Source organism: Pristis pectinata, chromosome 27, assembly GCF_009764475.1.
Source record: "Pristis pectinata isolate sPriPec2 chromosome 27, sPriPec2.1.pri, whole genome shotgun sequence".
Classification (NCBI taxonomy): domain Eukaryota; kingdom Metazoa; phylum Chordata; class Chondrichthyes; order Rhinopristiformes; family Pristidae; genus Pristis; species Pristis pectinata.
In genome coordinates this window covers 28,508,146-28,535,929 of record NC_067431.1, presented here as the reverse complement: position 1 = coordinate 28,535,929, position 27,784 = coordinate 28,508,146, and the positions used below count along the sequence as shown (strand labels likewise).

General features: G+C 36.9%; 1 protein-coding gene across 1 annotated transcript; it reads left to right on the top strand.

The window, feature by feature from the left end:
- On the top strand, positions 1-26,139 carry LOC127583650 (cytotoxic and regulatory T-cell molecule). The gene is made up of 12 exons (XM_052039844.1): positions 1-77; positions 6,798-6,944; positions 8,801-8,953; positions 9,120-9,251; positions 10,206-10,367; positions 10,579-10,623; positions 21,168-21,269; positions 21,369-21,419; positions 23,583-23,687; positions 24,229-24,378; positions 24,663-24,752; positions 26,033-26,139. Exons 1-12 carry the CDS (start codon positions 29-31, stop codon positions 26,137-26,139), a joined length of 1,293 nt encoding a protein of 430 aa, XP_051895804.1. The 5' UTR covers positions 1-28.
- The last annotated feature ends 1,645 nt before the right edge of the window (positions 26,140-27,784 follow it).

Sequence of the window (27,784 nt, the reverse complement as noted above, 5' to 3'; positions counted from 1 at the left end):
GATACTGTTTAGTTCATGCAGGAATAACATGGCTATTCGTTCCATATTGTATTTTTTAGTCCTTGCAGCACTTCAAGGTAAGTCAAAAGCTTTACTTAACTTTTGGGTGTAAAACTAAAATAACCTTATTTTTAACTGTACTGAGAAACTACTGAGCAATATGGCTAGAGAGGGTGAATTGTAGGCGCCTTGGGCTGACATCCTGTTTGTATAACTTTTACATGAAGCTTTTTAAAATGAAAGCATCTGAAATTCAATGTTGGAAAGTTTTTGCGCTGTAAGAGCTTCTCTCCAAAATAGTACTACTTATTATTGATATTTTACTGATTTCATATACATATCAATTATAGTCACTGATGGTAAATGACAAAAGATCACTAGCATAACTGGCTAATCACCAAGGTTAATTACAATCAAACTATCTGAATGACAGTCTACATTGAGAAAATGTTTGTCAGAGAAATGCATGAAGTACTTGTAAAATTGTTCAAATACGAATATGTTGTTTTTAAAAACATTAATTGAACTAAATGCATCGGGAAGGTATAGAGTTGAATCATTAACTAGTAGTTTATTTATTTATTTTTATTATTATCCATTTATGGGTGTGGGCATCACTGGCACAGGCAATGTTTGTTGCCCCTCCTGGATTGCCCAGAAACTCAGGGACTTGCAGGGTCATTTCAGAGGGCAGTTAGGAGGTAATCACATTGTGATGAAAGTGGATTCACATTATGGGCACACCAGGTAAGGACAGCAGATTTCTTCCCATAAAGAGGATAAATGAACCACTTGGGCTTTTTACAACAAATCTGTAGTTCAAAGATCACCATTACCATTACTAACTTTTCAAATCTTTTTAGCACTTCAAGGTAAATCAAAACCTTTGAAAATTAAAAAGAATCCTGCAGATGCTGGAATCTAAAATAAAAATAGGAACTACTGTAAATAGTCAGAGATAAAGCAACAACTATAGAAAGAAACTGAGTTCATGTTTCAGACTGAAGAGCTGACGAAAGTCTTCAACCTGAAACATTAGCTTTCTCTTTCCATAGATACTGCTTGACCTTCTGAGTGTTTTTGTTTTTAAATCGAAACCTTTATCTAACTTCTTGGAAGCAAGCTTACAATAATTTTATTTCCAGATGTGTCTACATTCCCCCAGCTGTTTTGATGAGGTAGAATTCAAACCATTAATCCAGGTTTCTTATTTATCAGTTTAGTAATATACCCACCGCACTACTGTACTCACATGAGCCTTAGCAAAACAAAGGATGCTCCAATTGGTGTGTATATGTTTAAGTAAGGACAGAATACTCGGCCATAGCTCAAGTTTCCAATTACATTTACTCTTATTAGTACGTGTACCAAATGAGACCAGGATTAAATTTAGCAACCATCATGCCCTATGGAAAATGATTTCAATAACATTCAACTCTCAGGACTCATACTTGAACACAGGCTTCTCCATGAGGTTCCCAAACCAATCCACTGCTTGAGGAAATGGCCCCAAAGTGAAATGTGTTAAATATACAACCCTCATAGCTTGTTCCAAAAGCATGAAAGGCTAGCAATAGGTGGGCATTGTTTTTAACCACATTGAGAATTTTTCCATATGGTATTTTCAAAAAAACAAATTATGTTTGTCTTCATTGAAGGGGATATATCTGTATATGGAAAGAAAATTTAGTAACAATTCAGCAGGCCAAGGAAATTAGGGAAAATCCTTGACCTTACAATGCTTTTCAAATTGTAGAAGTATTTTATATTTCACCTCACTTACTTCCTTTGGTGTATCTTTTAAAATTGTAGCGAAGATAGTCTATTTTGAAAGTCCTGCATTAAGCAGGGCCTTCTACATTTCAGGCTTATATCCAGAAACACCTTTCTCCTCACACTTACCCCAACTCAGTCTTTCAGCTAGCCACACCACAGAAGCAATATGATAGGAGTTCAGCCAATATGTTTAAACAGTTGAGTATTTCATGATTCCTCATTTAGTTTTTTTCCTCCTGTGTGTTATTAGAATCCACTCAGTAAGGAGCCATCAGTTTCAATCAATTTTGTGTTTGAATGTTATAATTGGGTCAACTCCCTTAGTTGGTAAGATTAAATTGATTTCTATTCTTGATTACAACATGGTAATGCCTAATGAATTTTGGCATGCATGAATGACAGACGAAGCTTTCACTTAAACTACAATCACTTGATCACCCACTGACTGTGAAACTTTACCTCAATATAATAGCACCAACATCCTTAGGTATCCCAATCTGCTTTGCAGACTATGAAATATCTTTTAAGTTTAAGCATTATTTGCAAAACAGGAAAAGGAGCAGCAAATTTGACAGTGGGAGAACCAAACACGTTTTTAAGAATGTTGATGGAAAGATAAGTAATGCCCAGAAAGCCTGAGAGAATTCCCCTTGTCTTCTTCCTGTGATGTCTTGGGATTTTTACTTTCTCTTTAGAAAATAGATAAGATGTTGAACCAAGGCGGCCTTATCTGAGAGAAAAGACAGAGCAGCACTTTCCCGTGACCAGACTGGGGTATCAGCCCAGACTGCATGACATTCATATTCAAAGGAGAATGCTATTTACAGATCCATGGTAGACACAGAGGGGTAGTCAGAATCAGATTTATTATCACTAACATATGATGTGAAATTTTATGTCTTGCAGCATCAGTACAGTGCAAGACATAAAAATTACTACAAGTTACAAAAATAAATAGTGCTAAATAGGAATAGCGAGGTAGTGTTCATAGACCGTTCAGAAATCTGATGGCAGAGGGGAAGAAGCTGTTCCTAAAATGTCGAATGTGGTAGAAAGGAAAACTGTTTTCTAAAGTTGAAATCCATTTTCAAATTACAGTTTAATTATGCAATACTGTCTGACTGAAATGCTAAAGGAATGGCATTCAACTTTGGCTGAGGAGTAAAATAAATGGTAGTATATCAGGGGAAAAAAAAGATGGGCTGGATGACAAGCATCAATGTTGCCCTGCTAGATATTGGTCACTTCATTTAGGTACTTGATGATGTCGTCAATCTCATTGGTGTACAAAGCAGGAGATACGATTACACACATTTTTATTAGGCAGACCTCACCTAAGTATTTAGTTTTTATCATTTAAATTGAGGTCTATCTTGAAGAAAACAATGTAACAAATGTTAATTGCTTTAGAACTATATATTTAGTGCATTATCAAATTTCAAACTTTTACTATAAAATGGTATGGGAAACTAACAGAAATGTTACATAGCTCTATTTGTACCTGGTTTATGCAGTGGGCCAAAATAATTTAAAACACTTGTAAAAAAAAAATCAATAAATTCAGATTCTCCTCTTTTCAGGATTAGATTATGTTGAGGGTTTATTATGATGAGGGTTTATCTTGTAGGCAGGAGACATCAAGAGTTTATTCTAACCAAGGCAGATAGATTTGAATGTCAAGTTGTTCAAAGGATTTCTCCAGCAGCTATTAAAAATATTAGGATAACATTGCTTCAGTCAGCTTAAGCATGTTTTTGGAGATTTCCTTCATATTTCCTTCAAAATTATGAAAATACTGAAAATAAGCAATTTTATAGTCTTACTATATTCTTACCTACCTGAGAGGAAATCAGCAAGAACATATTTTTACATCATTGGAACAATATTTGTCCATACATCTGTTCAGGACAAATGAATTTATTATATTGGATCAAAAGAATTCTTCACACCTTTTGTGTCACATGACTATAAAAAGGCAACACTATCATCAACATTGTTGATAAATGCTTTTTTTCTGTTTAGAACAATGTAAAATATGTAATGTATAAAATGTGTAAAATGAAAACATTTACTTTGGCATATTATTCCTTTGACCAGGTTGTTTCTCTAAGAGCAAGTACAGTATTTGAAATCAGTGGTAAATGTTTCCATCTTTCATACAGAAATGCACCTGGGTTTCATAAGAGCTTTTTTTTCCTTATTTAAAACACTGATATTATAGCAAAGCAACAAAAAATACCTTCAGTTGAATCTTTGGAAATATATAATTTGAGTTAATTTCAACAAAGACCCCACTGTTCCACTATCTAAAGACACTGTAATGTTTGTGGTTTACTTGGTGTCATTTATATGCTGCACTCGTCTTAGACACTTAGCCAACAGTGAATCATCACATGTGTTAAAAACAGAAATGTGAATAATAAGATTAAAGGCAACATAGGTTCACTTAGGCGAACATGTAAAGAATTTTCCATAAGGGGCTTTTTAATGAATCATGCCTTTTTGTAGTTTCCTTCACACCAGAAAGACCACTGTGGTCACATAGTCTGGTGAGTGGGGTAGGGGAAGGAAGCATACAATACAGCAACCTTTTTTTCAGAAAATATCCAAGCACTGAATGTTACATTTCTTCTTCCATGCCTCTTTATGGTTCTGCTGTCTAAGGGGGTCACAGTTTGCACACTGGTCACATTAAAATTTTTCCACATATGATCTACACCCAACATTCATAATACTATAAAACTCTCTCTCAATTTTCATTTCCTCTCATCACATTGCAAAAGTTGTACTTTGTCAAAATTGAACTTCTGCAATTTTCTGTGAATTTGGTTCCCCATATAAACTTGGGAAAGCCCAGATTTGGAATTCCCAAGTAACCATTGGAGAATCTTGATTCTTCTAGCACGGTTTGTAGATACAACCAATACATAGGAACACAAGAAATATCTGTGAGTGGCCCATGGGCCAGCCCTGCCATTCAAAAAGATGCTTGATCCTGTGCCTCAAGTCCAATCCTCACGTTCTCCAACTCCTTTACTGTCCAAAAATCTAACATCCTCAGCCTTGAATATACTCAATAACTGAGGATCCAAAGCCCTGGGAGGGAAATAATTCACTGCATTTCTCCTTGTCTCAGTTCTAAATGGCCAACACATTATCCAAAGGCTATGCCCTCTAGGTCCAGATTCAACAGCTGGAGGAAATAGCCTCTCAGAGACTGATATAGTTAAATACAGCTATCTCATAACTTACATAAATTTGTCAAGCTTATTGATGCTTTGAAGAAGGATGCAGCTGCTTTTTACCTTAGATTTGTGCAGTCAAAGATATTAAGATATTATCAAAATGGTCAATGTGAGGCAATTGTGGAACTGCATACAGCAAAAATTATTGGTTTCAGAGAGCATTTTTCAATAGATTTTGAAAAGGTTAGAAAAAAAATTTTAGAAAAAAAACTCATCTAGAATTACAGAAACCTTTAGCAATAGGGGGAGCTGATTTCAGAACAACTGCAGTTATCCTAATGATATTCTTGCCATTCTTCCTATTTCACTGCTATTCTCAGCAGTGTGCAGGAACAGAGGAATCTTGGGGTCCAAGTCCATAGATCTCTCAAAGTTGCCGTGCAACTTCATAGGGTGGTTAAGGCAGCTTATGGTTCGCTGGACTTCATTAGTCAGGGGATGAGCTCAAGAGCTGGAAGGTAATGTTGCACCTCTGTAAGACTTTGGTTAGACCACACTTAGAGTATTGTGTTCAGTTCTGATCGCTTCATTATAGGAAGGATGTGGACGCTTTAAATAGGGTGCAGAGGAGATTTACTAGCATGCTGCCTGGATTAGAGAACATGTCTTATGAGAAAAAGTTGAACGAGCTAGGGCTTTTCTCTTTGGAGCAATGCAGGATGAGAAACGACTTGATAGAGGTGTATAAGGTTATGAGGATCATAGATGGAGTGGACAGCCAGCACCTTTCCCCAGGGCAGCAACGGCCAATATCAGTGGGCATCAGTTTAAGGTGAGGAGAAAAGTTTAGGAGAGATGACAGAGGTAGGTTTTTTCACACACAGAGAGTGGTGGGTGCCTGGAACGCACTGCCTGGGGTAGTGGTAGAGGCTGATACAATCGTGACATTTAAAAGAGTCTTAGATAGGCACATGGATGTAAGAAAAATGGAGGGTTATGGGCTGTGTAGGAGGGAAGGGTTAGATTGATCAGAGTAGGTTTATATAGGTCGGTACCACATTGTGGGCCGAAGGGCCCATACTGTGCTGTACTGTTCTATGTTCTATGATACAGTACCTCCACAGCCTTCAGTAACACTAACAGAAAAGCGGGATATCTTTGGAAATTATTAAGTGACAAAAACTCACTATGATAGGCAACAAACCATTACAGAACTACCTCAGCTCTGTACGGAATAAAATGGTGAGGCAATTTTACAAGTTTTCATAATGCAATGAATGGCTAATTTTGATGCACATTTACTCAGAGGCATGATTCCAGGATAATATGAGATACAAAGGGAAATTCTCATGTACTTTAGTAGCTACTATAATAAACATACAGGGATACACAGAAGATTAGACAGATAATAGGTTAATAATGTCTTTTCTCAGAGTTGAAGGAAATTTAGATCAGGGAGTCTTGCTTCACGAATGTAGCTTTGAAGTATTCAGTTACTGAATGGATTCTGGATTAGTCATGAAATCATATATAACATCAACCTCAGCTCTGGATGGAATATGGTTATTAAGGTAAATGACTTCCAACAGTTCTTTAGTGAGTGCAAAGATACAAAGGCCAAAAAGTCACTTTCTCCATATATTTAGTCTAATTACTATCTTGTATATCAAAATTGGTTTCACCACCAAAGGTTATGCACTTAGTCAAAACATATTATTGTGAACCAAAGGAGGGAGAGGCTGAACACTAACAACAATAAAGTGGCACACATTGTGATGCATGCAACTGAATTTTGCTGGTTTGACAATGTTCATACACCTTTTTTTATACTTCCAGCAAGCACACACAGCCTGAAGTGGGAGAACATCAAGGTGCTTGAGGGAAATTCAGCAGTTTTTAATTGTACAATGAATAAAAGTGAAGGATCATTTATTGAATGGAAAAATCCAAAGCAGCAACTTCTCTACTTTAACAACATCAAAGGTAAGTAAGAATATTGCAGTCAATGTAAAACAGTACATTGTTCAGATCTTGAGCCAGTTCCAGTATTCATTTAGATTAGTTACCTGTCTTGGTCCATACTCATTAATAATCTTACCTCTAAAAGTCTTTCAGTTTTGAAAAAAGACACAGCAATAATAGGCTTTATTGGAGCGAACTTCTCTAGAATTCTATCTTGTACAGTAGCTATTGTGAGGTACTTACCAAATGTTTTCTAATAGCTCAATAGACAATGCCCACTGGTTTATCCTTGTCCATTAACAAATTCAATTAAAACAATATGATAAAAAAAATCAAATTTTCCAGAAGATGTATTAAATGTCTCTAATGACTCCTATATGATGTTGATCAGAGGTGGCATATCATATGATCTCTGAACAATTCACCTCTTACTGAAGTTATACTAGGGGATCAATAGTTCCCAGAGAGATTACCAAGACTCTTATTTTAAATTGATGTTGGGGCTTTTGCTTGTGAGAGAAGGAAATTATGAAGTGCTAAAATTTGGGAGAGATTTTGATCAGATTAAAAGGAAACATTACTTTCACCAAGCAACTGTAAAATTTCCAACACAATAATGAAGGGATCAATTAGGAAATTTATTCTTACAAAGGACATAAAAGTACTTTTTGGAAACAGTCTCCTCAGTCTGTGCAGATTTAATCAAACAAATTACCCCAAAAGAAACAACTTATATTTGCTTCACATGTACACAATTGTATGTAGTGCCTTTAATGAAGAAAGGCATCCCAAGGGGCTTTACAGAAGAGGAATGAGATATAATCCAACACTGCTTCATATACGTGGATACTAGGATCAAAAGCTTGATGAGTGAAATAGGTTTTAAGGAGATATGGAAGTGTTTATCAAGTTACATTGGATTATTGGGGTGTTGGACCCAGGACAATAGCTTACAGACATTGCAAGTGGACAGTGAATGCACTGCCTGCTTGTTTAAGCTCTTCACGTCCAACAAACTGTAAAATGTCTTCTTGCATTTTACCTAGCCATGAAATTACAAGAGTTAAACTTGATCTAGATAGTTACAAAATAGTGATTTGCTTTAATTTTCTCCCTGTACTCACCATTTCTTTTTCTATTTTCATTTGTTTCTGGTGCATCCACTTCTGCAATTCCACAACTTATTTCTAATAGCTTAAATTGTTAAACAATGTTATTCTTTAAAAAAATACTTACATTAAAATAGATAATTTAGTAAATCAACACCCATTTAAAGTTAGACCTACACTATTCTCTTGATCTCTGAATGTTTCCCATTTCCATCAGTCAGTGAATTATGAATTGTGTAAGGTTTACAATGAGGACTTGAGTTTACCTTGGTAATCCACATCCTAATCAACATCGTGGGTACTTTTTTTATTGTGAAAGCACCATCACAGAAAAGCATATCAGACTTAAATGTTAATATTATTTGAATTTTTTTGCAATATTCTTAATAATATTTGAAGCAAATCAAACACCATATCTGCAGTACCACTTTCCATTTCTATTAGTGCATCCTGTGTGTGTGTAAGGGTCAGGGAAAAGGGCAAGAAAAAAGAAAAATCAAACCAATAAAATATTCTGAGAGAAAAAATTCTACAATTTTAAAAGGTTTAAGTTTCATCTTTAATTGGAAGCATGTCATTCTTATCCAAAGGTGTACGTGTTAGTAGGATAACATGGGTGTAATTGGGCAGTGTGGGCTCATTGGGCCGGAAGGACCTGTTACCGTGATGTATAAATAAAATTAGAAGTTTTTAAAAGAAGTTTATTCACAGTTAACAAACGACTGTATATTATAAAGATTATAATTAAGAAATTTCTTTTTCCAACAGCACTAAAGGATCGTAGATACAAATTAGTTAATTACTCAACCTCACAGTTAATCATCACGCTACACAATACCACAGTGGATGATGACGGCATGTATTGCTGCTTATTTTATGATCACAAAATAGTAAGCAAACAAGTGCACCTCACTGTTTTAGGTATGTATACTTGTAAGATAAAAAAGTTATTACATGTTTAATTATTGATTGACAAAATTAAAATCCGTGCTAAGGAATAAATTCATTTTTGTATACATCATTTTGTGTAACATTTAATTTTCACGGAAGCTTTTCGAAACAATATGCACATTTTTGTATCTTCCAGCTCCACCATCAACCCCTATACTGAACATCACGGAACATTCATTGAAAAAGAAGGTGGTCAGTTGTATCACCACCGGAAGTAAGCCAAAGCCTCAAGTAACCTGGCTCCTCAACAATAGACTGGAGTTGCACGGTGAGAAATTTTTAAGCAATTGGGATTTGAATCCCTTTATGATATGCTGTTGTTTTGCATGTTCTCCATTTATATTAACTCTAACATCTTTGCATTAGAACTGCAATGTTGTGAGAGATTCCATCACAACTAAATGTTGCGTCCTACTCACAAAGGGGATAGTCCTTTTTTGGCTGATAAATCCTCAAACTAAGTGAAATTTTTTAAAAAACTGAAAAATGTGGGAAAGCTGAAATACCAAAAAAAAGTGAACTACTTGAGGCACTCAGCATCTGTAAGGAGGCTTGCTAAAAATTGGAAACAGTTTCTACATATGCACAATCCCCTTCACTATATCAAAGACCTGTTTCTGGCTTCCAGCATCCAATTCATACAAGATTTCGTTCTACAAGCAGTAATTAAATAATGACCAGATATTCAACTTTGATATTGGTGGAGGGACCAGTAATGGCCAAGATATCACAATATTTCTTCAAGTAGTTTTTGTACATCCATCTGACTATGTAGCACTCCCTCAATACTGCATTGCAGTGTCAAACTAGATTATTTACTAAAGTCTCTTGAACAGGTTTGAATTGACCCTTTCCTGTCTCCAGAAGGGGTGCTCACTACCAAACTAAGACTGGTATACCAATCTTAATTGTTAAAATAAAACTGTTTTACATAATTTCAAAGAAATCTTCACTGTGATGGACATTTTCTGCTAGGTTAAAAACATTCAGTTTTAATTTTCAACTAATATAAGACACAAATTCTCATTGACAATAGAAAGAGTCAAAATAAAGAACATTACACCAGGGGTAGGGTGGAAGATACTATAGGTCCAATACAAGGATTGCTTATCAATAGCTTGTGAACAGTGTCATATTAGCTAACTACCATTTCAGTATGTGAACAACTTATTGCTCTGTTCTTTTACTAAATTTCATCCAACAAATCTTCTCTTTAACACAGGACACACAAAATATAAACTAGAAAATAAGGGTGCAAAGTTTACAACAATCAGTAAATTGAAAATCAAAGCTCATAACAAGAATTTCAGAATTGACTGTGTGGTTCGACATGAAGCATTAATGAACAGGACTCTTACAGCAACCCTCAGATTTGATAACAATTGTGAGTAAAATTTTCATCATCATAAATGCTTAGGCACTTTGACAGAGAGACATGTTTTCAAATGTTAAAGAGACCTACAATGAATACAAACAAGTAGCTGTCACTTATGACAAATATTTAAGATTTAATAATGAAGGCTTAATAATATAAGGTTTAATATTTTTTAATTTAAATTTTATTGGGTAAATAATTAATATTTTGTTTGCAACAGACAATTTCATGGAACCAACTGAATCGTACACACAAACTGCAAATGGTGAGTTTTGGTTTCAATCTCAGTTCTTCATCTACCATCAATGTAACCGAACTACATACACTCTCATCCATCCTGGCAACGTGGGTGCGGTTTGAAGGTACATAGCTGCACATCCGCTTTAAAGTGCATAGCCCACACTGAGCTTAATGGCTCAAAGATGTAGATTACCAGAGTGATTCAAGGAAAACTTCAAGACAATCTACTACCCTTCATTGAGACCCTTGAAAAACCTTATGTAAGATTTACAAAAACTCCACACATTCAGTAAAGGATGCATAAAAATCGTTTATTAAATTCAAATATGAGATAACTTCCTGGATCATCTGTAAACTGGGTTAATTGTACCCCTTAGAACTATATGTATGATATTTCCTAAGCCCTCAATACCATAAAGACAATAGCAAAGATTTGAAGCCACAGTTGCCTGAAGTTGACTGGGGAAAATAGATTAAAGGATCGTAGAATAGATAAATGCTCATTTAATGCATTATTTTATATTTCTCAACAAAGATATATTCCACTGAGAAATAAAGACACTTTGAGAAATATGATCAATCCAGGGCAAACTAAGGAAGCCAAGGAAGGTATCAAATTGAAAGAAAAGGCTTCTAAATGTTGTGAAAGTTGGACAAAAGATTGGCAACTTTTTAGAAATCAACAAAACAAAATAATAAAAGAGAAAATTAATAATAGGAATAAACACAAGGAATATAAGAATATATAATAAAAACTAAAGTAGTTGAAGTAAACATTAGTGCCTCAGAAGATGACACTGGGGAATTAATAATGGGAAAAAAGGGAATAGCCAAGACTTCAAACAAGTATTTTCCATCTGTCTTCATGGTAAAAGACACTAAAAACTATGATTATAGTAAACAATCAAGGGCAGAGGGGGAAGACAGGAAGGAACTTAAAGCAATCATCGCTAGATCACTAGAAACAAAGTACTAGCCAAACTATTGGATCTAATGATTGACAAAACCCCAGATGTGATAGGCTGTATCCTAGGGTCTTAAAAAAGTAGCTGCAGAGATACTAGATGTATTGGTTGTGATCTTCCAAAGTTTTCATATTCTGTGAATATTTCCTGCAGACTGGAAAATCACAAATGTAACTGTTAAGTACCAGCAACAATAGAAACACAGCGAGCCATGTATAAATGTTAGAATCAATTTATTAATAACTACTTGTAATAATAAGAGAAATAAAAACGTTAGATATTAAACATTGACCCCAAAAATAAACTCAAAGTGTGTGTGTGGCAAATTCCCAAACCCCAAGTCTAGGAATAGTTCTCAATATTCAGTTCAGCAAGTCATAAGGTAGGACGATGAGCAAAGGCTTTTGAAAACCACAGTAGATTGTAGAGAGAATGTAGAGAGAATTTACGAAATCCACATGTTCCACAATGGAACCCATACGACACCTCAGTCACTGATGATCTCCATTGCTTTGTTCTGAAGTATCTGCCACACCGAGGGCATTTGATACGTGGCCGCCCACAGAAGTACCTGCCTTCCAGTACAGGTTAATGACACAGTGGACTCCATAGATTGCTCCAGAAATCCATACATGGATTTATAGTGACAATCATAGCTATTGTTCTTCATCCATAGACACAGAGATCGGCAGTCAGTCCCTCCCTCCCAGGTACATGGATAGAAAAGGTTTAGAGGGATATGGACCAAATGTGGGCAAATGGGACTAGCTTAATGGGAATCTTGGTCTGCATGGACCAGTTGGGCCTGTTTCCATACTGTATGACTTTATGACTATGAGTTGTGGAGGCTGAATCATTGAACATATTCAAGCCCAAGATAATTTTTTTAACTGGACGATAATGGGGACCAGGCAGGAAAATTAAGATGACACCATAACGTCATTGAATGAGCCGGCTTTCAGGGCCACATGACCTACTCCTGTTCCCCTTTCTTGTGTGTTATGTTCTTGTTCTCACTTCTGAAATGCTCCACCTAGTGGCTAAACATAAGCTAACCAATATCACAAATGCTAGAGTAAAGGAAAAACCTGGATTTTCTGCTCGCAGTCAAGTATAACTTCTAGGAAAGATACTGGTGGTTTTTAAGTTTTAAAAAAAGTCAATTTTGTATCTTTTATCCAAAATCTTATGGTCTTCCTACTGATTAATGAGTTACAGATCATCCATGAAAGGCCACTGCCTTCACACTACTGATGTTCCCAAGGTACCAATGGGACACGTTCCAGGATGGAATGTATGGATCTGTCAGCTAATTTTCTTTCTGTTAATCAACTGCTCATTATCCCACTTGGTTTAATCCCAAAGTCGGATTGTACAATTGCAGAAATCAAACTCCAGTCTACATTTACATAGCAGCATGCTAATTCATTAATGCAATGTGAATAAGCCTCTGCTTGATTTTTAAAAATACTCCTTTATCTTTATTCAGATTGCTTCAGCTTTGAACTCATTTTGTTTTAATGATCAGATATGATTACAACCATCCTAGAACCAACAGTTGATAGTTAGCAACCTGCCTCAGACATGGAGGAGGTTTACACCCAAGAAGCTCATAAAACCAAATGTAAATATTTTTATATATGGTGCTCACTATTTGCCATTACCATGGGACTCGATTTCAATGGGACACTTTTATTTTGGAAGATGTCACATTTAAGGGCTTTAAGCACAAGATGGACACTTATGAATTCAATTGAGAGAAACTAAGCAATAAAAATATTGAATTCAGTACTGCTGAGTGGATGAGGCAAACAACAATTGTGCATTCATCAAGGGGAATGCAAAAAGGAGAATGGATTACAAGGAATTGCTGCTCAAGTACATGGCATATGTGATGTAAAGCTTATCCAGCTCAAATTCACCAGCACTGATCATAGGCTGAATGCCCTCCTTCTGTACCATAAATAATTTTATTGTGTAAAAATTTCAATTACTTTGGGCAGTTAAATACATACAATGTATTTACCCTGCCAATTTTAGGCAGTAATATCTTTAAATAGTTTCACTGTGTACATACTTCATTAATGCCCTATACTGAATTTGCCAATTCTAAAACTTCTGCTGGTTTCCTTCTAAATAAAATCTTCAACCAATCCTAGTTCTTTACACTTCTAAGGCGTGAATATATAAGGGCTGAGATTCTGTTTGCAAGAGTTAACAATTAGAAAAGGCAATTAATGAACCGAGATTTTCCGTTTTTTTTAAATACATCAATTACACCAAACACAGCAGACGAATCAGTTAACTCTAATGAAATGTTAAAGTGGCTTTTTATATAAAGGGAGCATTGTTGTATGGGTATTTCACAGGAATACAAGCAAGTCCTCAACTGTTCAATACGATCACAAAATTAAATATGGTTCATTATATAAAATTATACTTGTTGATGTAAGAGTTGACAATAGTCCTAATAGTACAGCCTTTAACAAGGCAACTTATTGATAGCAATTAATGCATGACAAAAATCATACCCAGAAACTGCTAAAATAACAAGTGTGTCATATAAATCCTGACATTGTCATCCTCACAGAATCATATCTTACAGAGAATATGCCTGCCTGAGTAGACCCTGTCCCACCGACAGGTTAGGCACAATAGAAGTGACAGTACAGTTTTATATGGACAGGAGGGAGAAGTCCTAGGAGTTCTCAACATTGACTCCATACTCCATGAAATCTTATGTCATCAGGTCAAATAAATGCCAGGAAAATATCTCCTGATTACCATCCTCCCTCAGTTGATGAATTGGTGCTCTTTCAAAAGCTGCACGAGGCTGCTAAACTAGATAGGAGCCCATGGTATTACAGGAAAGGTAATAGCGTGGATAGAAGATTGGCTGACTGGCAGGTGGCAAAGAGTGGGAATAAAGGGGGCCTTTTCTGGTTGGCTGCTGGTGACTAGTGGTGTTCTGCAGGGGTCAGTGTTGGGTCTGCTACTTTTCACATTATATGTTAATGATCTGGATGGCAGAATTGAGGGCTTTGTGGCCAAGTTTGTGGATGATTCAAAAATAGATGGAGGGGAAGGTAGTGTTGAGGAGGCAGGGAGTCTCCAGAAGGTCTTGGACAGATTGGCAGAACGGTAGAAAGAATAAAGGCATAGACTATTTTCTAAACAGGGAGTGAATTCAGAAATTGGAGGTGCAAAGGGAGTTGGCAGTCCTAGTGCAGGATTCCCTAAAGGTTAACTTGCAGGTTAAATCGCTGCTAAGGAAGGCAAATGCAATATGAGCATTCATTTTGAGAGTATTAGAATATAAAAGCAAGGATATCATGCTGAGGCTTTATAAGGTGTTGGTCAGGCCACATTTGGAGTATTGTGAGCAGTTTTCAGCCCCATGTCCAAGGAAGGATGTACCAGCATTGGAGAGGGTCCAGGGGAGGTTTACGATAATGATACCGGGTATGAAAGGGTTAACATATAAGGAGTGTTTGATGGCTCTGGGTCTGTATTCACTGGAGTAGAGAAGGATAGGGGTGGAATCTCATTGAAATCTACCAAATATTGAAGGGCCCCTGGACAGAGTGGATGTGGAGAGGATGTTTCCAGTAGTGGGAGAGTCCAGGACCAGAGGGCACAGCCTCAGAATAGAAGTACGTCCCTTTAGAACAAAGATGAGGAGAAATTTCTTTAGCCAGTGGGTGGTGAATCTGTGGAATTCATTGCCACAGATGGCTGTGGAGGCCAAGTCATGGCATATATTTAAAGCAGAGGTTGATAGGTTCTTGATTAGTAAGGGTATCAAAGGTTACAGGGAGAAGGCAAGAGAATGGGGTTGAGAGGGAAAAATAAATCAGCCATGATCGAATGGCCTAGTTCTGCTCCTGTGTCTTATGGTCCCTTTCATATTGAACAATACTTGAAACATGACTACATTGGTTAAATTGACCACTGCAAATTCCTTATAGAGACAAAGTCTTGTCTTCCTTCACACCAAGGATGGGCTCCATCAGGCTATGTGGCACTACCATCATACTGAATGGGATAGTCTCAAAACAGTTCAAAACTGGAGATCCATGAGGCACTGTGAAAGCATATACTATAACAATCTATAACCACATCCCTCCCTCAATTGTTACTAAAAAGCCAGGAGATCAACAGTGATTCAATGAGGAGATCACAGAGGTTCTACCACCAGGAAGGGCAAAGGCTTCAAAAACACAGCTATGTGCAGATCCCTCTAAGTCGCACATCATTCTTACTTGGAAATATATTGCCATTCCTTCATCATTACTGAGTCTAACTCTCTCCTCAATAGCATTGTGCAAGTGCCTTCACCAGAAGGACTGCAGCTGTTCAAGAAGATAGCTCACCGCCCCTTTCTCAAGGGCAATTAGAGATGACTGACAAATGCTGGCCTCGCCAGTGATACCCACATCCTGAAAAATACACATATATGCAAGTTGCTTGTAAAATAAATAGAATCAATACAAGTTATAGCACATTCAAATTGAAATTATTTCAAAGAATGTGTAAATATTGATTTTCTTCTAATTTAACAGATGATTTCCCCGCATCAACAGAAGATTCTATGCTGCTTACAAAAGATAATTAGTTCAGCTTAAGCTAAATACAGCCATTACTAATTCATAAAGAGCATTTTTTTAGGGATTCCCATACAAGAAATATCTATAAAACATTACCAATTGTTCTTTCCACACTTGATAGGAATACTGGATGGCTAGAATTCCTGTTTGAGTGAAGGATATGGCTAGCAGGTTAAAATAACTCTACCCCTCAAACAGAGCCATGCAACAATTAGTAAACATCTGAATTAACAAGCAATAACTGATTTTTGTATTTTCTTTGAATCCCAACATCTCTGAAAAAACAGCACTCCCAGGCTTCTGCACTGGATTGCCCAGCTTGTTTATGTTTAAATCTTTAACACAAGAAAGTACATTGAAAACAGCACCAGGAATGGGCCACCTAGCCCATCAAGCCTATTCCACCATTCAATATCATGGCTGATCTGCCCCAGGGCTCAATTCCTCACCTGGGCCAGTTGCACATAGTCTTCAATCCCCATCTTTCAAAAATTTATCTACTTCCTCTTTAAATACCTCCAGAATTCTAGCCTCCTCAACTCTCTTCATTCCACCTCTGTGAAAAGAATTGTTTAAGCAATTCAGTTTTAAATGACTGTTCCCTTTTCTTGTAACTCTGTCCCCTCATTTGAGACTTTTTCATTAGTGGAAACATCTCAACTTCTACCTTGTCATGAATATACAGTAACAAAAGAACATAGGAGCAGGAGTAGGCCATCAGGCCTTTCAAACCTATCCCACCATTTACTATGATCATGGCTGCTCTATGCAGGCCTCAGCTTCTCATGTCCCATTTGGATCTTACATGTTTCAATAGGAATTAGCCTAGTGAATTTCTTCTGAACTGCCTTTGATACCAGTGTATCCTTTCTTAAACAAGGGGACCAAAACTGTACACAGTTCTCCAGGTGTGGCCTCGCAATCACCCCATACGATTGTAATGGTACTTCTGTATTTTTAAACTCCAACCTCCATGCAATAAAAGCCAATATGATATTTGACTTAATTACTTGCTGCACCTGTATGTTAACTTTTGTGTTTCATGAACAAGAACACCAGATCCCTCCATACTCCAATCTCTCAGTATTCCACTAATAGTCTGCCTTTTGAATCCTCCAACCAAAGTGCATGACTTCACATTTTTCTAAATTATACTCTATTTGCCAAGTTTGTGCCCACTCATTCAATCTACCTACATCCTGTTGCAGAGTCCAAATACTCTCAAAACAGCCTGCCCTCCCATCTATCCTTGGGTCATCAGTAATCTTGGATCTCTCACACCCAGCCCCCTCCTCCAAGTCACCAATATGAAGAGTAAATAATTGAGGACTAAAAGTTGAAAAAGGTCCATTTATTGCAACTCTGTCTCCTAGTCTTCAAATCAGTCTTCAATCCATGTTAAAACAATGACTGGATTGGAGGTTGGACAAATTTGTATTGCCTTCTCTGGAGCATTAGAAGCTGAGGGGTGACCTGATAGAAGCACATAAAATTATGAGGGCATAGATAGGATAGATAGTTAGTCTTTATCTTAGGATGGAAATGTCAAAAATAATAGGGCGCATAGCTTTAAGGTGAAAGGGGGAAAGTTTAAAGAAGATTTACAAGGCAAATTTTTATTTTACACACAGAGAGTTGGGAGCCCGTAATGCGCTGCCAGGGGAAATGGTGGAAACAGATACGATGGGAACGTTTAAGAGGCAGTTAGACAGGCACATGAACAGGCAGGGAATGGAGGGATATGGACCACATGCAGACAGATGGGACTAGTTTCGATTGACATAATGGTCAGCACAAACACCATGTGTCAGAGGGCCTGATCCTAAGCTGTACTGTTCTATGTAACTATTTTAGTTCCATGTTCTATGTAACTATGTAACCCGTAGATGATATTGTTCTTATAAACCTTCTACCCTTGTCATCCCTGGTCCGGTGGTGGTTGTTGTTGAAGGAAGGAGACAACCTGCACATCTCTCATCCTCTGCACTTCTATAACATTAAAATGCTACCAAAGAAAACACTGATCTCTCCCTTTTGAAAACAATCAAACAAAAGAATCATAAGAAAGAATCCTGATTTGGGCAAAGTGAACTTTTCACCAGTTTTTCTTCAGTATTAGTTCTGTCTGTGAGGATTTGTCATGAATGTGTTGATACAGTATTACTGTAAAACAAGCATTTCCTGCCGGCTTTGCAAAGCATTATTAGTGACAGTAATTGGCCCAATTCAAATCCTCAACCAGTTTTCCATTTCCCTCTCTTCCATTCCCAGAAAACAGACTCCGTGGGTTATCTGGCTTACTGTTGCTCCTATTTCTTACTAAATAGACCATAACAATTTTATCTTAAGCAGTAGAGATAGCATCAGAAACTTCTACTTTACAGGACAGAAATTAATACTACACTAATTTCCTTTAGAAAAGCACAACTAAAATAAATTGACTGGCACTGAATCCTGTTCTGCTAATGGTAAAAGCTGCTTTTTGAACAGGATTCAAAAGAATGACGAGATCAAAACTGAACAAATTCTATGCCATAAACGGAAACAAGACACACTGATTTCAGTTAAAGGTACAATCAGCTATATAGAGAACTGGGCCAGGAAACCCAGCAGATTGGAGGGGTGTGCAGGGGAGGGGAGAAGAACTAGCAGACTAATGTATGTTCAGGGGCAGAAAACCAGAATACCAGTGCAGTAATGAATGGTTTGAGAGGGGAGAGAGTAGGGAAGCAATGGTGGCAGAATGGGACTATGGGATGAGGTGGAGGTGAGGCGGTATGGAGGTTTATGGCCTTGGATTTTGGAAACCATGAGGTTGAGATAATTATGATAGTTATCAACAATACCCTAATTTCAATATTCTTGGACAGTACTCCAAATTGACAAATATTCAGTCCTATTCTCCACTTTCTGCACTGTCATTTCCAAATCTGTGTTGCCATTGTCTTTTTAATGCCACATACTTTCATTATTCTTTCTACCTTTTTCTTGTTCCCTTCCATTTGTCTTAATGGGTGTATCACCCATCGCCTACTTGGTTTGGTGGACAACTGAAAATGCTGGAAAAACTCAGCTCAGTCAGCAACTGTGGAAAGTTCTGACAAAGGTTCACAGACCCATAATGTTGACTGTTCCTCTTTCCAGATACTGCCTGACCTGCTAAGTTCTTCAAGCATTTTCTGTTTTCGTTTCAGATTTCCAACATTTGCAGTATTTTGAATTTTCATTGCCTACTGTATAACTGGCCACTGGGGGCTGGGTGCATGCAATTTCCTTGGTGGTTCACACTTTTTCCTGACAGAAAAATGTTTACTACGTTAAAAATAGTGGGAATAATCACATTTCAATGACACTACCACACAAAGGCACTCTAATACTTTAATCTTAAAACAACAGATCTGATGGTTTGAAATTGTACCCTTGTTTCTCATTAATAATTAAGGATATGCTGATTGAATTACATTACAGATGGAAAGTTCAGTTAAAGTAACAGCTAACAGATGATCCTGACTGCTTCATTAACTAAACTGAAATAAGAAAAGGGATCAACCGTACTGACAATAAAAAAAATTAACATTTCATCTCCCATATCAAATGTTTGATTTTTAAATGATGGCTGTCTTGATTTAGAAAAAATGCTAAATAAATAAAAATGCAGAATGAACATAGAGCCATAGAATATTCCCAAAATAATGAAACTGCTGTCACATTTCAAATTGAGTCATAGAGCTGTACAGCAGAGATGGATCCTTCAGCCCAACTTATCTATGTCAACCATGATGTCTATCTACACTGATCCATTTGTCTGCATTAGGCCTGTATCCCTGTACTCCTTTCCTATCCAAGTACCTGGCCAATTGTCTTTTAAACAATGTCATTGTTTCTGCCTCTACTGTCTCCTCTGGCAGCTTGTTGCAAATAACCTCCATCCTTTATGTGAAAAACTTGCTTCCACTGCTAAAGAATTCCTAAGATAATTATCGTGCTTCTGTCTCTGTCAAAATGAAGTTTTCATATCTAAATTGAAATTTTTAACCTTGCCAGTAGGTGGAGAATCAGGAAATTGGCTGTTTTCAGAATCAAAAATCAGGTTTATTATCACTGACTTGTATGTCGTGAAATTTATTGTTTTTTGGCAGCAGTACAGTGCAAAGACATAAAATTACTATAAATTACAAAATAAATAAATAGTGCAAAATAGAGGTAATGGGGTGGGTTCATGGATGTTCGGAAATCTGATGGCAGTGGGGAAGAAGCTGTTCCTAAATCATTGAGTGTGGGTCTTCAGACTCCTGTACCTCCTCCCTGATGAGTAACAAGAAGAGGGCATGTCCTGCATGGTGAAGGTCCTTAGTGATGGATGTCGCCTTCTTGAAGCACTGCCTCTTGAAGATGTCCTTGGTGGTGGGGAGGGTTGTGCCTGTGATTGAGCTGTTTTTGTATTTACTGTAACGTTGAAAGGGGATGAAGAGAGAACAGGAAAGTAGTGCTGAGGTCATCTTATTTCCAGAGTCCACAGTTTCTCAATTTTCAATTTGCATGCAAGATGGTTGCAGGGAGGAATTACTTAGTTGAATATATTTGCTGCCTCTTTTTCAAAAAACTTTCAACCAGTAGAAAATGACACAACATTGAATGCAAGTTCAACACCCATCATGGAGTTAGTATTTACAAAAGTTCAATAAAGCAGACTCATTTATTTATAAGTTAGTTTATTGCAAAATGATAATGTATTCAGAACAACAGTACTAACAAATGATGCTACTCAAGTTCTGATAAAAGGTGACAAGTTAACTCTGATTCTCTCTTCACAGATGCTGCATGACCCTACTAAGTGTTTGCAGTATTTTCTGCTTCTATTTCATATTTCCAGAATCTGCAGTTTCTTGCTTTTCAACTTGTATACAAGACTGTTGCTGAGAAGTATTATTCATTTAAAAACATTAGCTGCTCTTTTTGGATTAATTTTGACAACCAGATTTTTGTTTCCCCCATAGTAAATGAGACATCAATGAATCTCAGCTCAACGCCAAGCATGGAGTTACCATTCACAAAAATTCAACAAAGCACCTTCCAGAATAAAGTATACTCGTTCATCGGTGAGTTGGTTCATTACTAAATAGAAATGTTTTCTTTTAAAAATATAATTATTATGCCCAAAGTATATTTTTTAAATACTTTTTTTCTACTTTTTTCAGCAAATGACAGCAATTCCCTCAATTCAAATGAAAACAGCACCAAGAGAAATGGTACGTAAGCATTACTTCCCTGTCACAGCACAGGACCAGACAGTAGAATGGGGAGCAAATAGGACACTGTATAACATGGGGGATGCAATTCACTTCACTGCAGTTCACAGCAGTTCCAGCTCAACACCTGCTTCCCCAATTCCTCCCTCACCGATTCATTTTGCCCCAATCCACACCATGGGCCCCCATGGAGAGAACACTTTCAGTACTGACCCCCTTTCCTATGGCTACTACACAATTGAGATAGCAGCTGCAAGATTAACAAGTGCCCTCTATCTGCAAGTTCACAAGTCACATTCCACCATTTCTAAAAATGAGAAAACTATAAGAGCAAGTTCTTAAAGCAGGACAGCCCTCCCAGTTTTGTGATTTTTTTTATGATGTCTCTGACTTGGCATTAGGGTGAAAAGTAGTATTCAATTAGATCATCAGAAATGGGAAAATTCCAACTTATACCTATTAGCAATAAAATATTTAAGAAAATTGTATCTAGGGATACAGTTGTATCAGTTTCAGAAAAGTGATCAATTTTGAATGTTGAATGTACTCATTATTCACTGATGACCACCAGTATAAGTGTAGTGATTGGTCACCATTGCATATCTATAGGCATTATTAATATCAGCTAATAAACTTGCAGCAACAATGCCTGATAACCATTCAAAACACAAACACATTCTTCAAAGATTATGTTTAATTCAAAATAAAACATGAATTATGCAAAAAAAAGTTCATTCATGAATCTGGACAATACTGGAAAGGCTAGTATTTGACATCCATCCCTAATTGTCCCCTGAACAGGTGGCTTGATGAGCCTTTTCAAATAACTATTAAGAGCCAACCACATTATTGTAGATCTGTAGGCAGCTTTATTGGTATTGGTATATTATTGTCACTTGTACCGAGGTACAGTGAAAAGCTTGTCTTACAAACCAATTGTACAGGTCAATTCATTACACAGTGCAGTTACATTGAGTCAGTACAGAGTGCATTGATGTGGTACAGGTAAAAACAATAACAGTTCAGAGTAAAGTGTCACAGCTGCAGAGAAAGTGCAGTGCAACAAGGTGCAAGGTCACAACAAGGTAGATCGTGAGGTCATAGTCCATCTCATTGTATAAGGGAACCGTTCAATAGTCTATGCTTTCTTGACCATTAGCTGGGGAAGTACAGCAGATTTGTTTCCCTGAAAGAGATTAGTGAATCAGTGATTTTTTTTAATGAAAGTCCAGTGTTTAGGGTCATCATAAATAACACTAGCTTTGCATTCCATATTTATTTAATTACTTAAGTTACCTCAGCTGCCATGGAGGGGTATGAATAAATAGTGCAGGGGTCACAGGTTCAAAGTGAAGGAGAAAAGACATAGAAGCATGAGAGAGCTTTTTTTTTTGGACAGAAAGTGATTATGACCTAGGGCTATCTGTAGCAGTAGTAGAGACAGTCAATCAGGGCTTTCAGCAGGGAAATGCATAGCTAGTGAGAGAAAATAATTTCCAACAGTAAAGGAAAGAATGGGGAGACACGACTGAATAAAATGGGGAGAAACAACTGAATAAAAGCCAGCATGGAGTCTTCTCACAAAGAGTAGTGAATTTCTTAAATTCTCTGCTCTGGAGGTTTGTGGAGGCTAGATCTCCGGAGATATTTAAAGAGGAAGAACAAATTTTTTTGAAAACTCAGGAATTGGGAGCTATGGGGAACCAGCAAAGAGGAGGCTTGGGCAGTTCAGCCATCGTCACATTGAAAGGTGGGGCAGAACTGAGTGCCACGTGGCCCACTCCTTCACCTATTTTCTTGTATTATCATGACTCAGTGGGCAAATAGCCCCCTATTGCACCAAGGTCTCAGGATGGTAGTCCCATAACTTAACCACTATGTTGCCATTCCCTTGTTAATGAAAAAGATTTCAAGCAAAAATGATTTCAAACTAATGAGCACAAACTCTAACCACAAGCACATAATAAAACTATTCAAGACATCAAAAGATTCAAAGCATGATAGAGTTTAACCTTGTACTTCAAATCAAGTTATAAACTGTTTTCTCTCATGATTCAGCATAACCTGAACTCTCCTTTTATAGAACAATACCTTCATAATGTTCCAAGTGTACATTAAGTAATAATTATTTTACTTAATTACGTTCCTGTATTTATTTTTCAGAAAGTACTACATTCAATTCTACATTTACCTGGAATAAAGAAAATACTTCATCTATTGAAAATGAGAACTCAACTTCCACAATAAAATGTCAAAACAATAATATCAGTAAGTTTGTCTAAACCAATTCCTAAATCAGGTGGTGACTGGGACTAAACTTTGGGGGTGAGGGTGTAGGTGGGGGGAGGGGTACTCAAAGGATCACGAGGTTTGGGCTTTGGGAGATCAGAAGGTTGGAGACAAGACCAGTGGAGATCAGAAGGTCAAGGGATTGGAGAGTTGTGCCTTGGGCCTTGTTGGGTAGATTACAAGATCAGGTGGTTTTGAGGGACAGGATTGAATGCTGTGAGGGTAGCCAGAGGGTGAATGGCAAGTTAGGAATTGCCTTATAAAACCTAGGCTAAGCTTTCTGAGATGTTCTAAAAGGACCATGGATAAGCTATGACCTAATCCTGCACATGGCTGCCCCAGAAATCATATCAGACCAACCAAGAAATTCCAGACATTTCAGACAACCAAGAAATGTGACTGAAGTTTTCTGTTTTTATATTCTGTTGGATTAGTTACTCTCATTGCTAGCAATGTGAAGACCAGACCAAAAAAACTGCTTGTGGGAAGTTATCATTAACGTTGCTTATATTTCCTACAGTGGAAAACAACGGGAAGTATGAGAAACAACACATGAAGAAGAATGGAGCCCTATTACTGATACTTGTGGCTTTCCTGATTTGTGGTTTGGTCATCATCTTCCAATTATTCGTGCTAAAATTATGGAAAGAGCATTTAAAGTGGAGAAAGCGTAAGCTAATTTCTTGTACATTTATTTACACTTAAGATTCCCTGCTACCCTCAGCACCAAAATATGACTTCTTTACTGAATTAGAGTTCTATTTATGGTTGCCCTCACCAGGCACCGTTATGTCCTGCTCAAAGATTCCACACAAATATAGCTTTACCTCCCATCTTTGCATTCTTCAAATGAGGCTTCCTTTGGGAAGGATAAATGGAGAGCAGTACATCATTAAGACATTGTCATTGCATTTATAGATTCCACGGTTACAATTTTTTTTCCATTTATTGCAGAAAAGGATGAATCTGACACCACAGGGGATAGTAACAGATCAAATAAGTCAAGTCATGAAGAAAATGGTCGAGCAGAAAACAATAATCAAGGTAATTTGGGGATGACTATATCCTGTGGAGCATTTTGAACAATATTATTTATGAATTATTCCATAAGTACAAATGGATTGACTGTCCTGCTTCAGTTGATCAATTCTAAATTGGAATACCCATCTTTGAAACTACAGAAGTAGTATTAAAAATATGTAATATTCTCTTTAAATTAAGAACCAAGAAACAACACCAAGACTCAAAGGATGAGGCACTACCAAGGTAGTACATCAACACAATGTTTAGTGAATAGGTGATGACAAGGTTAAACTTCAAAAGCCTCAATGTTATTGAAGGAAAGCATGTGCCTAGAACATAGAGCAGTACAGCACAGGATCAGGCCCTTCAGCCCACGATGTCTGTGCCAAGCATGATGCCAAATTAAACTAATTGCTTCTATCTGCACGTGTTCCATATCCCTCCATTCCCTGCATATTCATAACCCAATCCATATCCAAGTCACCAGCAAAAACTTCTATAAGAGCTTCATAGTATATTCTCCTATTTACAATTACCTTTATCTCAGAAGCAACCTAACAAGTGAAAATTCACTCTATTTTCAAATGAAAAATTCAGGTCACAACAATATACTTCCATTGAGATATCTCAGCTGCTGATTCCCATCCTTTTTCCCTATTCTCCACATGTCCAAAACCAGTTAATGTTTCACCAAAACTTAATGTTGGTTTTGTGAAACATACTCACAATGCAGTTAAATACTTGGCTTGCATCCGGGAAGAGTATTATGAGCTGTTGTGAAGCACTTAGGATAACTTACAAATTCACCACAGGGAATGAAAGATGTGGGAACAATTTGAGACACTGAACCTAAAGCTTGCAAGTCTAAATGAAGCTGTTGCTTCGGTTTACTAGTACGACTACTACTTCTACCACTACCCATTCACCATTCATTGAATAAACGAATGCTAGCTGAATACGTTTCCCTGTACTGCTATCACCAGGCTTCTTATAAATAATAGAAACACTGAATTAAATTTGCTAAGTCACAACGTTGAAACCTAAATGAGTGCAGGACTTGTCATAAAAATACAAAATCCTGGAGACACTCAGCAGGTAGGGGGATCTGTGGGAAGAGACACAGAGTTAACATTTCAGATTGAAAACAAAAAGGTCTTCATCTCTTTCCAGTGTTTTCTATTATTTTTTAACATTTCTATCATCTTTGTTTTTTTTATGATTTTCATTTACTGCTGAAATTATCATTATTGTTAAACATGTGATAACTTACATTATAATTATATACTTTTGTTTCTTTACAGAGTCCAATCTTCATAAGCAATACATAATCCATATAAATTCAGAGGAACAAATAAAACAATATTCTAATGATATACCTGAAGATCAAATAAAAGAGAGCACGGTTTAAGTTGTTTTATTGTGATGCAAAACTAGTCTTTTGTTTTTTTTAAATCTTTGTTGCACTTATTTCAACATAAATTGTAAAAAAAAACTTGAAATATAAAAAAACCTGTTGACTGAATGTGAATTAGAAATACATCTTTAAAATGTTCTTTAACAACTGTAAAATGTATGTGTTTAATGATTTTTATACATGAATTGCATATATATTTATTGCTATTTGCACATTAAATACAAATACAAGTTTTATTATTTTCTGATATTTCTTAAACATGTTTTGTCTTCATTTCACATTCTCTCGTTGGAAGTCAAACTGTGTGGGTATGTGAGGATTTCTGGGGAGTCTGAGAGTGCAGTATTGTTAAATGTGAATGGGGATTGAAGAGTTAGATCACCACATCCAGTTCAGGCTTACACCTTTAACATTCCAGTTAATTCTGCATCTTCCTTTCTCTCCCACCTCCAAGAAGCACACACAGCTCTTCTGTCACTCTGGCCTTCAAAGTACCACTCTTATCTCTGCCTTTTCTCCTCTCAATCTCTGTCTGGTTCTTCCCCAAGCACCTCACATCACCCTGCTTTCCATTGACCCTTCACTACTATCCATTTTTTTTCTTAGTTTTGGACAATTGTTCATGCTGATGGCTAGGGACAGGTTCCTCACACTTTGGTGCTGCAGGTGGAAAGTATTCCTACATCGACAACACAAAGTGGGATGTTTGAGAGGAGGAGGTGGCAGTGGGAGAAAGAGAAACAGCACTCAATTTGGGGAAACAATTCAGGGATAGCAGGGGGGTTGGGGGAGAGTCTGGGGTAAGGGAAGTAGTGGGAGGAGGTAAAAAGGATGCTTAGTGTATTTTGTGCCACTGATTAATGAGAGGGAAAACAGGAGCATTTATGCTTCTTTAACACACATATCATAATTCAGTTGGCCACTCTTCTTTTGGTCAGAAAGTGGCAGGCTCAAACTACTCCAGAGACATCAGCACAAAATCTGGACCAGTACAGTGCTGTGGAGATGCTGCAGGGTCTTTTGAATAAAAAGTTAAACTTTCCTACTGAGTGAATGTAAATTTCCCTACAAGTTCTTTTAAAATCAGGGGTTCATCTCAAAATCCTGTTTAAAGCTCAATGCAGATATCCTATGCGTTAGTATTTTTGTGAAACAGAGGTATTTCCTGAAATGGTTTATCCAATGCTTATCGCTGAAGTTAAACAGATAATGTTACTGCTGTTTAACTAAGCATTACTGTGGGTAATTAGTTGACACATTTTCTACATTATAACAGTCATTATGCTTCAAAAAATACCTGATTGTTTGTAAAACACCTTGGGACATCATGAAAGGATTATATGAATGAAAATCATTCCTCCCAATTCCATATTTTGGGAAACTCTACCATAAAGCTTAACCTGTTGATTGCAGCATAGTGAGTTATTTCTTTAACCACCATCTGTTACACAATGCAAAGTCTACTAGCCGACTTCCTGACTGTATTTTTAAACATACTAAAATTCACATAAATTAAATGTAACAGATGCATCTGGGAAAGTTGGTGATTAAAATGCTAATGAAATAGTTTTCTGTTGATGAATAAAGTGGTTTCATGGGGTTAAGATGCAGATAAGCTATGATTTAATTGAATGGTACT